Source organism: Chenopodium quinoa, unplaced genomic scaffold (assembly GCF_001683475.1).
Source record: "Chenopodium quinoa cultivar QQ74 unplaced genomic scaffold, ASM168347v1, whole genome shotgun sequence".
Taxonomy (NCBI): domain Eukaryota; kingdom Viridiplantae; phylum Streptophyta; class Magnoliopsida; order Caryophyllales; family Amaranthaceae; genus Chenopodium; species Chenopodium quinoa.
In genome coordinates this window covers 3,268,565-3,281,965 of record NW_018744537.1, presented here as the reverse complement: position 1 = coordinate 3,281,965, position 13,401 = coordinate 3,268,565, and the positions used below count along the sequence as shown (strand labels likewise).

The window sequence follows — 13,401 nt, the reverse complement described above, 5'->3', positions numbered from 1 at the left end:
TTACGTGATTTAGGTGACTAGAAGTATACTTCGTACTATGCAACCAACGACACCTGTATACATGTAACTCGTTGTATACAAGTATTTGCCGAAGTTTAATTACACTGTTGGCTCAATTTTTTTTTTTTAATGAACAGTGCCCAGAAGTATTAGATTCTCACCCAACTGCAAGAAACTGCAGTCCAACACCTCAGAAAAAAAAAAAAAAAAAAAACCAAAAAAAACAGCAGTCCTCTGAATTAGCAGAGACATTAATTAATGAATAATGTGCTCTATGGAATGGGTATGGTTTTTGATTCTCTTTCCAAAAAAGATTTCCAGCTTTTGTCATTATCTTTTCATCTATACCTCTCCTTTTTATAGGCACAAAGTTCAGCTAGTTTACAAGTTTACACACAACTATACTATTTTTCATTGATTTATTGTATATTCATATATTCTCCCACTTTTTTTTGATATAAATAGGCCATCATACTTGGGTTTTTTTTCATTGTATTTTCCTTCACTTCTATTACACATAGGGTGTTTTACTAGTACACTTTGTTGCAACTTCAATATGAGCTACTCAAATTACTCAACTGGGTCTGGTGAGTTCATTTTTCGTGCTCAAATGTGTATTGATAAGATTGTGTACATCTGACCTGTTAGCTCCGCTATCTGTGGAAGCCTTGTTAAAGGCATTTGGGTTATTGGGGGTGTTATTATTGAATTTATTGGGATAATATGTTTTGAAGTTTCCTGGAACTTTTGAGCTCATTACCATGGATTATATATATTGTTAGGTGCTAGAGGCGCAAGGAGAACTTTCGAGTTTGGGAGGACACATGTAGTTAGGCCTAGAGGGAGGCATCTTGCTACAATTGTTTGGCTACATGGACTTGGTGATAATGGAGCAAGGTCCTCATTCTCTCTTGTTTATCTCTTGTGTATGTTCATTTGTTGTAATCACTAGAAACGATGTTGGAAATCACTAAATCACTAATTGTGGCGCGTTGTTTGAAAAAAGATTATTAGGATATAACTCATGAATCATGAATCATGACATTGCTCAAATACACAATATCAAGCTTAGAGTTCGAATCATTATAATTCGAGCCTAAGTCCTGTTTTCCTCATTGCTCTTACTGCTATCATAAGTTAAGTCTTAATTGTTGCTAATTTAAGTTTTGCTTTCTCCTGCAATCTGTTTTCCATGGTTGTTGTTCGATTTTTATTTGTTCCTTTTAATGCCTCTTTTGAGTCCTTGACAACTTTGGAATCCTTTTATTACATATTGCTTGCAAAGTGGACTGCTTTACGCTGATTCTCTTATATCATTGAGTGAGAGAGGTAATGAAAAACGTTTTTGGTATCGAACTTATATTCATAATTCATGCCTAAAGCATACTTGCTAATATCAGCGTCTAGTAGATCATTCCAAATTAGTCCACCTTCATCTAGAGCTACAGCTGTATTCCTTTTTTCTTTTTCCCTTTTTCTGTCTTTGAAGGTTCGAGTCTTTTTTTCATGTCTTTAATTATCTTTTGATGATTGTTAATCGATACATTTTACAATACATGTTAGTAGTATCTTGTATGATCTATTGACGTGAAATTATGGAAAAAAGTTTTAACATTCTTTCTGCAATACCTTCTTATTCTTGTGCAATTGGTTTTCTTGCAGTGCTTGTCAGCTCTTGGAATCTCTTCCTCTTCCAAATGTAAGCATTTTCGCTTTATATCAAAACACGGTTTCATATCTTCTGCTATTATTTCTGAGAGTTGAATGTTTTGGGGTGTTGTAAAAAGCTTTACTGATACAAATATGCATTGTGATGCAGGTTAAATTTATATGCCCAACAGCTCCAACTCGCCCTGTGGCATTACTTGGTGGATTTACATGCACAGCATGTAAGCCAGCTTTCTTTATTTCCTGAAAAAATTTCATTTTATGATTTGCCTATATTACTTATAATTTGCTTTTGTTTTTCTAGTATTTTTTCTTTTGTGAGGAAACCTTGTCTAAGTTCCTTCTCTGTATAATAGGGTTTGATGTAACGGAGATTTCAGAGGATAGCCAAGACGATCTTGAGGGATTGGATGCCTCGGCGTCACATATTGCAAATCTACTGTCAACAGAGCCTGCTGATGGTAACAGTCTGAACTTTGCACAGCTAGAATATATGTAGCAATAATATGATAAAACTTTACGACAACAATAAGTTTATAACAGCTTAATTTTTTTTTATTTACTAGTGTAATCCAACCAGAATACAATACAAATGTTTGTGAGTTTCATTTTACACCTGCTGTTAAAATGATGGTCTGATGATTTCTTGCTTTTTCTAAACAGTTAAACTTGGTATTGGAGGATTTAGTATGGGTGCTGCTGTTGGTCTCTACTCAGCATCCTGCTTCGCTGTGGGGAATTACGCGAATGGAAACTTCTATCCAATCAATTTGAGGGCAATAGTTGGACTTAGTGGTTGGCTTCCAGGTGCAAGGTATACTAAAGATTTCCTGATACTCTATTTACCCATATATAGAGCATGCAACTAATGTGTTTTCATTGTTCTGATCAAAAACAAGTTTTTGTTTCTCAATTGATGTTCATTGTTCCAGGAGTTTGAGGAACAAAATGGGAGGTTCAAATGATGCTGCAAGGAGGGCCGCGTACTTGCCAATTTTCCTCTGTCATGGAAAATGTAAGTCCTTCTGTACCTTTTCTCCTTCATACTTCAGTTCAGAGACAAGCAGTCGCGCCATTTTACTCTGTTTGATAATATAAACAGTATGTTAATAACTCGGCTATACACTTGGCCCTTATCATTCTAAACTTCACATGACAAGTATGATAATTCTTGTTTTGATGTTGCATTTTCTTTGAGGTGAAACGTGTTTAATGAACATCGATTTGCCTCATCCTTCAATCGTATTTTGGTCAGTCATAGCGAATGATGCATAAAGCACTATTAACATTGCTGACAGTTACATACCATTGCTAACATCACCATTTTGCTCTTGCAGCTGATGAAGTAGTTGCATACAGATTCGGTGAGAAGTCTGCTCAAGCCTTGACTTCAGCTGGATTTCGAAATCTCACATTTAAAACCTTTGATGGGTATGTACAAGCCTCCATTTCTTTTGCAAAAACAACTACTAATCACCTGCAGTCCATCTGTTTTACTGGTTTTTGCCTTGTTAATCTTTTCAATTGAAGAGGAATAATGTTTGGTCATAATGCAGGCTTGGTCATTATACTATACCTATGGAGATGGATGAAGTATGCAACTTCTTGGTATCGAGGTTGGGGCTCGAATCCTTCCGCTGAAGACTCTACCATAACTTCGAAACTTTGTTCAGTACATGCTTCATAACATTCATGAGGAAGGACTTCTGAGTTCTGTTCTGACCTGTAAACAAAAAACAGTGGGATGGTTGATTGAAGAATATAGCTTGAGGCAGTTGAGGGCATACAGTATAGTTTGGTTTGCAGATATTCTATGATACGTTTTCGGCTATAAGCCTGTTATCCAATAAGATTATGTAATTTTTTTTGAAATTTCATTTGGTTTTTTACGTAAGTTTTTTTTTTGGGGGATTGGTTTCTAGGCTTGTAGCTAATGAGATTGGTTGTTCTACTATATGATTATTAGAATATTTATATTTACTTTATTAAAAGCGAATTCTAGTGTATTGCGGCTTCTCTTCATGTATGCATATTACAGAGTATTCTCTTGTACCATAGCTACAAAGATATAAAGTAATTTTACATACTCCATTTCCTCAAATTACTTGTAACATTTGACTTTACATGCATTATGAAACACATGTTATAGTTTCTTCTACTTAAAATTTTGGAGCTTTTGTCATGCAAAAGCCAACAACCGTAAGATGTAAATTTGTTTCTTAAAGAATACGAAGTATATTAGAAAAATAAAAATGAAGTTATAAATGGTATTCACGATTTTTAATTTTGAGAATCATACGTCTCATCTTGTGTCTCACCTCTTTTTAATATTGACGTGTCAAACCATAAAAAATACAAGTATGAGATTAAACTTAGGTATGAAACATATTAAAGAATCTCTTTTGCAATTATCTGATGATGAGGTTCATATAATATGATGAGTTAGATTACTTAGGTGGAATTGGAAACATGGTTGAGTAAGGAACAATTGAAGGGAGAACTTAATAGAAAGTCACAATATTGAATAGGTATCATTTTCTCAAACTTTTTTCACCTTCTTTTACTTGTTACTAAGTGAAACTCTTTACCAACAAATAAAAGCTTAAAGCGTTTTTATACCAAAATTATCATTCTTAGTTTCATTAGAAAAAAATTTCAAATACTCTTTAAAAACATCTTTGATACGGAAATCTCTGTCATACAACGTACTTTAATCATCACTCGAAAAAATAAGGTTGAATCAATCGATCCACTTCATCCAATCCAATATCCAACTACTTTTATTTTCCAAAATTACCCTAATTAAAAATGTCCAAATTACCCCTATATGCAACAATGCAAGAACTGCCAACCCCCTCCATTCAAACAAACAAACCAACTAAAACCCTCTCAAAATTTTTAGGGTTTAGCAACCTCCATTGTTGTATTTCTCTCACCCCCAAATTTTGTAGGGGTTAACACAACACTCATTCTCTCTCTCACTCACTCTTTCACCCCCTAAAACCCTAATCAACCATGAATTACAGGTTCCAGAATCTTCTAGGAGCTCCTTACAGGGGAGGAAACGTCGTCGTTTCCGGCAATAATCAGCTAATTTCATCGGTTGGTAATCGGATTTCCGTCACCGACCTCGTCAAATCGAATACAATAACATTACCTTGTCAATTTTCTGCAAACATCATTCGTATCGCGGTATCCCCAGACGGGAACTTCATCTTGGCCGTTGATGAGAATAGCAAGGCTCAGTTCATCAATATCCACCGTCGGATTGTTCTTCATAGAATCACTTTCAAGGGTAAAGTTTCTGCTCTTCAATTTAGCCCAAATGGGCAGTTTATTGCTGTTGCTGTTGGTAAATTGATTCAAATTTGGCGTTCACCTGGTTTTAGGAAGGAATTTTTTGCATTTGAATTAGTTAGAACTTTTGCTGATTTTGATGATACGGTTAGTTGCTTGAATTGGAGCCCTGATTCGGGGTATTTGATTGCGGGTTCGAGGGATTTGACTGTTAGGTTGTTTTGTTTGAGGAAATTGAAGGAATTTAAGAATAATAAGCCATTTTTGTTTCTGGGTCATAGAGATGTAATTGTGGGTGTGTTTTTTGGGGTTGATAAGAAGACGTGTAAGATTTTGCGGGTTTATAGTGTTTCGCGTGATGGGGGGTTGTTTAGTTGGGGTTGCCCTGATTTTGATGGTAGTTTGGGTGGAAAAGGAGAGAAGGATGAGGAAATGGTTGACCCGCCTTCTCCTGGGACACCTGAAAAGATGGATGAGGAAGGTGGCATTGGCGGTGATGGTGTCATTGCTGTTGTTGATGTGAAGAAGAGGAAAGAGTTTGATGAGAAAGAAGGGGACTTTGGGGATGAAGGGAGTGAGTTTCTTCTGCATAAGCTGAAGTGGGAGTTGCTGAAGAAGGATTACTTTATGCAAGCGCCGGCTAAAGTGACTGCATGTGATTATCACCAGGGGATTGATATGGTAGTTGTGGGGTACTCAAGTGGAGTTTTCGGTTGGTACCAAATGCCTGATTTTGTTTGCATACATCAGTTGTCAATTTCACGAGAGAAGATCACAACTGCTGTTTTTAACGACTTGGGCAACTGGTTAACCTTTGGATGTGCAAGGCTTGGGCAGCTGCTTGTGTGGGAATGGAAGTCAGAGAGTTATATTTTGAAGCAGCAAGGCCATTATTTTGACGTAAATTGTCTTGCTTATTCACCCGATTCACAGCTCTTGGCTACTGGAGCTGATGATAACAAAATCAAGGTGAGAGGCAACATTGAATATTTGGCACAGTCTGTTTTTAAATGTTGCTGCAGTGCTGCTTATTCCCTCCGTTTGTGATCCAATTTTTCTGAGCTCCAAATCTCTAAATTGGGATGTTCTGAAAAGGTTTTGAATTTGAATGTATATGTCTTGCATCGTATATTGCATTTGTGCTCTATGATAGCAGCCTTTGCTCATTTGGCAGGTTTCTATGACTAGATGCTTAAGTGTAAATCTTTTTTGTAGGTTTGGAATGTTTCCTCTGGCTTTTGTTTTGTGACATTTCCTGAGCATACTAATGCAGTCACAGCACTCCACTTTATGGCTAACAATCATAGCCTCTTAAGTGCATCTTTGGATGGAACGGTTCGTGCATGGGACCTTTTCCGGTATCGAAACTTTAGGACGTTTACTACCCCTTCTTCAAAGCAGTTTGTTTCTTTGACTGCTGATCAGAGTGGTGAAGTTATATGTGCTGGAACATTAGATTCATTTGAGGTAAGCATATACTTCTTAATTAATAGGTTTTTTTCCTCATGGTGGTATACTGGTATTTGTTTGAAACATGTCTAACACAATGTATTTTTTTTTTGTTTCTGCTCAGATATTTGTTTGGTCAATGAAAACAGGACGTTTGCTAGATGTTTTAAGTGGTCATGAAGGGCCTGTTCATGGATTAATGTTTTCTCCATCAAATGTATGAATTCTTTTCTTCTTTCCTCTCACTTTTTGTAGTTGCATTTGTTACTCAACTTGCCAAATTTTATTTTTAATGGAATGGAGGACTTTACACTTCATTGTGGTGACCCCATATATCTCACCAATTTTCTTCTATGTCCTCACCTATAAGGCTACAAAGTCAATTAGTAAGGATATGTTGAACATATATGACTAAATTTTGGCCTTATTTGTACACTATCGTTAAGAAGAAAAAATACAAAGTGAGATGTCATTAGATTCATATTAATGTGCACATTGTTTTAGATTGGTTTTTACACTTTCCTTTTTCATATGTCTGAAATTAATTTTTACATTTCATTTGTAGTAAATCTTCCACTATTATTTTAATACATCCCTCTTTCCACTACTTAAAAGTTATGGAACTCCCTCTCACATTTAATAATAATATATATATAAAAAAGATATCTTCTATCATATCTACTTTTTCAATAATAATTTTAGGGGTGGCAAACACATCAGGTCGGGTCACTTTCGTGTTCGGGTCAATTCGGTTTCGGGTCAAAAAGTATCAACCCGAACCTGACCTGTTTAGTTTTTCGGGTCAGAATGCTTGACCCAAACCTGATCTGTTTGGGTTCGGGTCAACTTGATTTGACTTGATTATTTCAACCAATTTTTTTTATTTATTAAAAAAAAATTATAAGAGGATAGTTTTGGTTTACTTTAGATAGATTTACATTTACAAACGCATTACGAAGTACTGTATCTAAAATCACAAATTAAATGGAATTCATAAATCATAATGTAGGATTAGAAATACAAAATTACAAAATACAAGTATGTTTTTTATTTTTCAACTACAGGTGTAAGTGCTGGGCTTCTGACTTTGTGAGCATACGAAGCATAAGATTGATCCGAATCTTGTTCATGCATCATCCAATTAAATCACAAAATAAAACGAAGTATATACATATATTCAGCATAAGGTGTGTAAAATTCCAATAATCTAAACTATATTTAACTCCCAAACACAATTTTAGAGAAATTATTTCTGTAACAAAGAAATAAACCACACTCAAACAAAATTAGATAAATAAATAATTCGAAGTTACGAAACAAAATGGTGTTAGATCGATGATGAATTGAAGTTGGACCGACGATGTGGAAGTGGAGTAAGTCGACAAGCTTCAATGGAGATTAGAGTAGCTTCAAAGTTCAAAACAACAATGGAGAGGATTTTAAGGATTGAGAAGAGAGAAAATTTAAGAGAGAGAGAGAAGGGCAAAATAACGGCAGGGAGAAATGAGAAAAAAGATATGATTTTAGGGTTTTTGAGTTTATAAGGGAGGCTTTTTTCGAATTTGGGCTGGCTTCGGGGATTTTTTTTTTTTAACTTAGCTTAAATGTGTTCGCGTTATCAGGTCGGATTCGGGTTGACCCGACCTGATAATGACCCGATTTATTTTTCGGGTTATGTGGGTCGTTTTCGGGTTGAAATTTTCAAACTTAACCAAACCCATTTAATTTCCGTGTTGGGTTCCTGTCGACCCATTTAAGTTTTTGGGTCGAAAACTTAAACCCTAACCCGCTATTTACGGTTCGGATTCAGGTCGGGTCGGGTTTTTGGGTCGGGTTAGCTTTTATCAGCCTAGTACCCCTATCACCTTTCACATTTACTTTATCAATGAAATAGTTTGAGTAATTGATAACTTAACAATTAATCACATAAAAGGCTAAATCCTTGTGCTATAATAAGTGTAAAAACTACTCGTAATATGCGATGGAAGGATTATATATTTTTTTAAAGTAGAATTATAGATATTTAACGGTAACCAAATGCAATTACTCTCGTGTTTTTTTAAAGATAGTCAAAGTGATTTGTATACGAGAGTATTTGAACCTAAATTGCCTTTACACAATTTTGATTTGAAAACTTAGAGATTCATGTATTGGAAGTTTGGAACCACCCATAGTCTTTCTCTTCTTTCTTGCCTTTATTAGCCACTCTCTTTCTCTCATCTTTCCCTAAACACCTACTTGCTTATGAAATCTCAAATATCTCACCAACACGAACAAATTGAAGAACCCAAATTCTCTACCACCATTAAATTATTGCTATTATAATCCCCAGCAATGAAGAACAGAAAATTGTTCTGCCATTGGGGGCTCTTGAAACCTATTGTATTTGCTCAAACCCAATCAGAACATTATTCAACCTAATTTGAAGTGGATTATGGTTTTTGGAAAGTTAGGCTTTGAAGAGAAAAGGTTATAGCCTTTTAGGTGGAAACTTCTGCTCAACTATGTTATTTGTACTCTTCATTTCAAATCTGTGCTGGATTCTTTAACATTTCAACATGAGTATGTACTCATCAACACTTCATTTGGGCCAAAATCATTCAAATTTTCAAAAAATAGCTGAGTCGGACACTTTGACACTTACTTGTGTCCAATATTAGTACCTAAGTCTGAAACATTGTCTGTCAACCATTTGTCTCCCGCATTACTAGCACAGGGTTATGGTCAATACATTGAAGATCCAAGCATGAAAACGCTCCTCTCAAAACGATCTAACCTTTGGCAGCTAAGTCTAAGGATGTTCTTTTTGTGTCCCAAAAAAAGTTAAATAGTAAATCCCTACACTCAGATCTGGGAGGGTAAAAAGTCCTTAAGCTTGTGATTTTTTTAATTCAAGTTTGAATTTGGTTGAGGATAGTGTGGGTTGGAAGTTTAAAGATTTTTTGATGGAGGATTTAGCTATAAAATGGTTAGCCATGGAGGGAGGAGATGATTAACTCATAGAAGCTGTTCTATGTGATAAAGTAAGTAATTTTGGGGCGGGGAAGGGGTTGGTGTCTGGAGTTCTTGTGAGATAATATTTGAGGCTCTGTGAGGCTTTTTCTTCCCCTAAGCAGGGTAAAACCTGCTGGCTGCACTTGATGCCTTTCTTTAGTTATTGGCATGTCTTGCTTGTTTAATGTCATGTAAGCCACTAAGCATATTGATGGAAGTTAAATCTTCAAAGAAAAATGTAAGACAAAAATATACAAGGGATTATCCTAAATGAGTGTATGTTGGCACCATCTTATCCATGTTAATGTTTTTTGCACAACCTTTTACTTGTAGGCAATTTTGGCTTCGTCTTCATGGGACAAAACTGTGCGGCTGTGGGATGTTTTTGAAGGGAAGGGTTCTGTCGAGACATTTCAACATGTCCATGATGTTCTTACTGTTGTTTACCGTCCAGATGGGAAACAACTAGCTTGCAGCACATTAGATGGCCTAATTAATTTCTGGGATCCTCTTGACGGTGCATTAATGTATACTATTGAGGGTCGTAGAGATATTGCTGGAGGTCGGTTGATGACTGATCGCAGATCAGCAGCTAACTCTACCTCAGGAAAGTACTTTACAACCTTGAGCTATTCTGCTGATGGAAGTTACATACTGGCTGGTGGCAGTAGCAAATTTATTTGCATGTATGATATCGCTGAGCAGGTTTGTCTTCTGCTGCTTCTCCCCACTTCAACTTCCCCTGCTTTTGTTTTCTTCATCTGGTGCTTGTATATTCTACTTTTTTGTGCTGCCAATTTCTTTCTAAATAAACGTGTGAAGTGTATATGCAACCTTTTCCCAGCAAAAAAATTTCCTCCTTGTAGCATGTGTTTCTTGTACCCCAACTACATTGCTTGTTAGACCTACATTAGCTCTCCTGCAGCCATGGCAAAATGGAACAGAGAGCAAAGTAATGAAATTGTATAAAATAGTAGAGGAAAGACGAGACAAATGAGGGGTGGGAGTGTTCTGCTGTATGGTGATTTCTCTTAGACTCTAACTTGATTTGATTATTTAGCAAATGGCAAAAGCCAAATTTCTCTCTGGCTGTGGTTTTAGCTTATAGATCTGTGGTCTTAAGTTCTTTTTAGCATTATTGGTCATTATGTGGAATAAGGAGGCATCTCTCAACTTGCCTTTGTTGCATGGTGGTGGTTGAAATGCAAACATAGATTCATAGGTTTCTATGATCAAGAAAAAATTGGATAAATATGTGTTTATTGATGTTTTAATTTTTTGCTTTCAAAGTTCAAATGCTTGACATAAGGAGCTATATATAACTACAATTTACTCAACTTTAGGGGTGAAATATTTCCTATATGGCAATAATTCAGTTGTGTCTTATTCCTGGATGCGGAGTCTGAAGTTCTGAGTTCTTTTCTTTTGATATTTTAGTCATGAATGTTCTAGTTTCTTCCCAATCGTTTTCCTTGGATTAAAATTTATTTTTTTGTCTATGGGTTATGCTACACACTTCCTATATCTAGTATAACTGGTTATGCTTATTCTTGGATTTCTTCTGTGGCTCAGGTATTGTTACGTAGATTTCAAATAACTCACAACCTTTCACTTGATGGGGTCCTGGACGTCTTAAACTCTAAAAAGATGACAGAAGCTGGTCCTCTGGAATTGATTGATGATGATAATAGTGACACAGAGGAAGGCATTGACAAACAAACACGAGGAAAACTTGGTTTGGATTTGCCAGGATCTATGCCTAACCGTGGGAGGCCTGTTATTCGAACAAAGTGCCTCAGAATTGCACCTACTGGACGCAGCTTTGTGGCGGCTACAACAGAGGGAGTTCTGGTTTATTCAGTAGATGAATCCTTTATTTTTGATCCTACTGACCTTGACATAGATGTTACTCCTGAGGTACACACCTGTATTTCTTTCATTTTCCAACATTGCGCCTCTTCTGCATTTTGTCTTTTGCTTTCACTGAGGAATGATAATAATTCACGTTCCCTTCCCCATTCTCGGTAGCTATATTGCATTGTTTTGGAGGACAGAAAATGTGTGGAGTGGACTTTGCTATGGTTGATTATTGTGTATGTCACTCCATTTGTTTACTTTTGTTTAGTATCTATAATTTCCATGTGTTAGTATTGCTACTCATTTTTTCTTAGTTTTTTTTCTGATGAGAGGAAAAATTCCATTGGTGCTGTTATATCTATCCTAAGACAAATGCCTTTCCACTCTTTTCAGGCAGTTGATGCAGCACTCAATGAAGATCAACATAGCAGAGCTCTAATCCTCAGTCTTAGATTGAATGAAGACTCGCTCATGAAAAAATGTATTCTTTCTGTCAATCCTGCTGACATACCAGCTGTTGCTTCATCAATCCCTTTCAGATACTTGCAAAGATTAATAGAGGCGTTGACAGAACTTTTGGAGGGTTGCCCTTATTTGGAGTTCATTCTTAGATGGTGTCAGGTTTGTATCTATGTCTTGACTGATTGAGCTGCAATCTGTTATCTGTGATTCGATCTTTTCTGCAGTTCTGCTGGCCCTAATTTCTACATTCTGTCTGACAGGAAATCTGCAAAGTTCACGGTCAATCTATCCAACAAAATTCCAGAAACTTGCTTCCGGCCCTGAAATCATTGCAGAAAGCAATTACTAGTTCCCATCAAGATTTGGCAGAGATGTGCTCCTCAAATGAATATTCACTAAGATATTTGTGTTCAACAGCCGTGAAGAAATGATGTGGACAGGACCAATGGTAACACCACCCAAATGTAGGCCTTGTACACAGCTCACTATTCATGATAATTTCTTTTGTTGCAATTGTATTACTTTTGTACTAATATTTTCTAGTTTAGTTCAAAGAAAAAAAATCCAAGTTTTCCCACAAGCTCACGATTTTGATAACAGAACAATGGTTTTCATATAGTGATGGTATCAATACAAAATTTCTGAGTCGCGACTTGATCAAATTGTGTTAGAGATCGATACAAATTTAATTCTTTCTCAAATGTTTTTGTTATTTTAATTATTTATTTATTTTTAAAGAAAATCCGAGCAGTTGTATTATTTTATTGTAAATCAATTTAAGATAGAATTGGTATCTAGGTTCTAACTTACAGCAATTAGCCTTCATTCACTAGTCATTTTATAGTACATACTATTTGGATTTGGGTCGAACAATGCTTGTTCATGACCTAAATTTTTTGAGTTTTGGTTGAGCCAAAACAGGTTAAATGTTTTTTTAAGTTTGATTTAATCTTACCACATCTCAATCAAATACGAGGAAGCCCCAGCATCTCAATATGAGATACAAGACTTGTATCTCAAGATGGCAAATAGGTAAATACAAACAACTTTTATGAATATTTTATAATTTTTAATGTACTATTTTTTTGGGTTTGGTCTTTTTCAACAAATAATCTGCAGATATGCTTCATTGTCATTCCCCTCCATTTTCATCTCTTTCTTGCTCCTTCCCAATAATATTGCCTCATCTTGTAAACCACCAACGTTCACCTTCATAATGTTGGAGATTTTACTAAAACAAGGGTCACAAAGATGATGGAAATTAACAACAATTGAAAACCTTTGACGTGTGAACGAATCACTTTCCCAAAAGTAATATTTCGACTTTAAACTATAACCGGGTATCACGAAATCACTTAGGAGATATAACGAAGACAATTGCAATTACAAGTAATATAAAAGCAATCACGATGTAAGCAAGTGTTTTTGTAATTTTGTGGTAACAAATCTTTGTAAAAACTAATAATCATGCAAGTAGCACAATGAAGAGAATAAGAAAGAATAATTTCTCACGTACCCAATCATCTTATATCATTGGTATATATATAAGGCACTTTCACCAAACAAAGTAATTAACCGTCAAAATGAATTGACACTTATTGCATGGTGTCGATCGAAAAAGATAAGGCAACGCTTCATAATTCATGTGTATCGTGCCGATCGAGCAAGATAAGA

At 35.8% G+C, this 13,401-nt stretch overlaps 2 protein-coding genes across 2 annotated transcripts; both read left to right on the top strand.

Moving 5' to 3' along the window:
* The first annotated feature begins 254 nt into the window (after positions 1 to 254).
* Positions 255 to 3,769, top strand: LOC110698691 (acyl-protein thioesterase 2-like). The gene is made up of 9 exons (XM_021876194.1): positions 255 to 587; positions 783 to 897; positions 1,663 to 1,699; positions 1,820 to 1,889; positions 2,025 to 2,129; positions 2,332 to 2,482; positions 2,601 to 2,683; positions 3,006 to 3,099; positions 3,225 to 3,769. The coding sequence occupies exons 1-9, from the start codon at positions 557 to 559 to the stop codon at positions 3,307 to 3,309; spliced, it is 771 nt and encodes a 256-aa protein (XP_021731886.1). The 5' UTR covers positions 255 to 556; the 3' UTR covers positions 3,310 to 3,769.
* A 725-nt stretch (positions 3,770 to 4,494) lies between these two features.
* LOC110698690 (periodic tryptophan protein 2-like) lies at positions 4,495 to 12,384 on the top strand. The gene is made up of 7 exons (XM_021876193.1): positions 4,495 to 5,934; positions 6,181 to 6,432; positions 6,539 to 6,631; positions 9,742 to 10,113; positions 10,981 to 11,325; positions 11,659 to 11,886; positions 11,988 to 12,384. The coding sequence occupies exons 1-7, from the start codon at positions 4,684 to 4,686 to the stop codon at positions 12,156 to 12,158; spliced, it is 2,712 nt and encodes a 903-aa protein (XP_021731885.1). The 5' UTR covers positions 4,495 to 4,683; the 3' UTR covers positions 12,159 to 12,384.
* The last annotated feature ends 1,017 nt before the right edge of the window (positions 12,385 to 13,401 follow it).

What these genes read in the sequence shown, in the direction of transcription:
- LOC110698690 (XM_021876193.1), top strand. Translation starts at nt 4,684, where the DNA reads ATGAATTACAGGTTCCAGAATCTTCTAGGAGCTCCTTACAGGGGAGGA. An exon ending in CTGATGATAACAAAATCAAG is followed by an intron (nt 5,935 to 6,180) that starts GTGAGAGGCAAC and finishes TCTTTTTTGTAG; the next exon opens with GTTTGGAATGTTTCCTCTGG. An exon ending in TAATGTTTTCTCCATCAAAT is followed by an intron (nt 6,632 to 9,741) that starts GTATGAATTCTT and finishes TTTTACTTGTAG; the next exon opens with GCAATTTTGGCTTCGTCTTC.
- LOC110698691 (XM_021876194.1), top strand. Translation starts at nt 557, where the DNA reads ATGAGCTACTCAAATTACTCAACTGGGTCTG. An exon ending in CTTGGTGATAATGGAGCAAG is followed by an intron (nt 898 to 1,662) that starts GTCCTCATTCTC and finishes GTTTTCTTGCAG; the next exon opens with TGCTTGTCAGCTCTTGGAAT. An exon ending in GGTTGGCTTCCAGGTGCAAG is followed by an intron (nt 2,483 to 2,600) that starts GTATACTAAAGA and finishes TCATTGTTCCAG; the next exon opens with GAGTTTGAGGAACAAAATGG.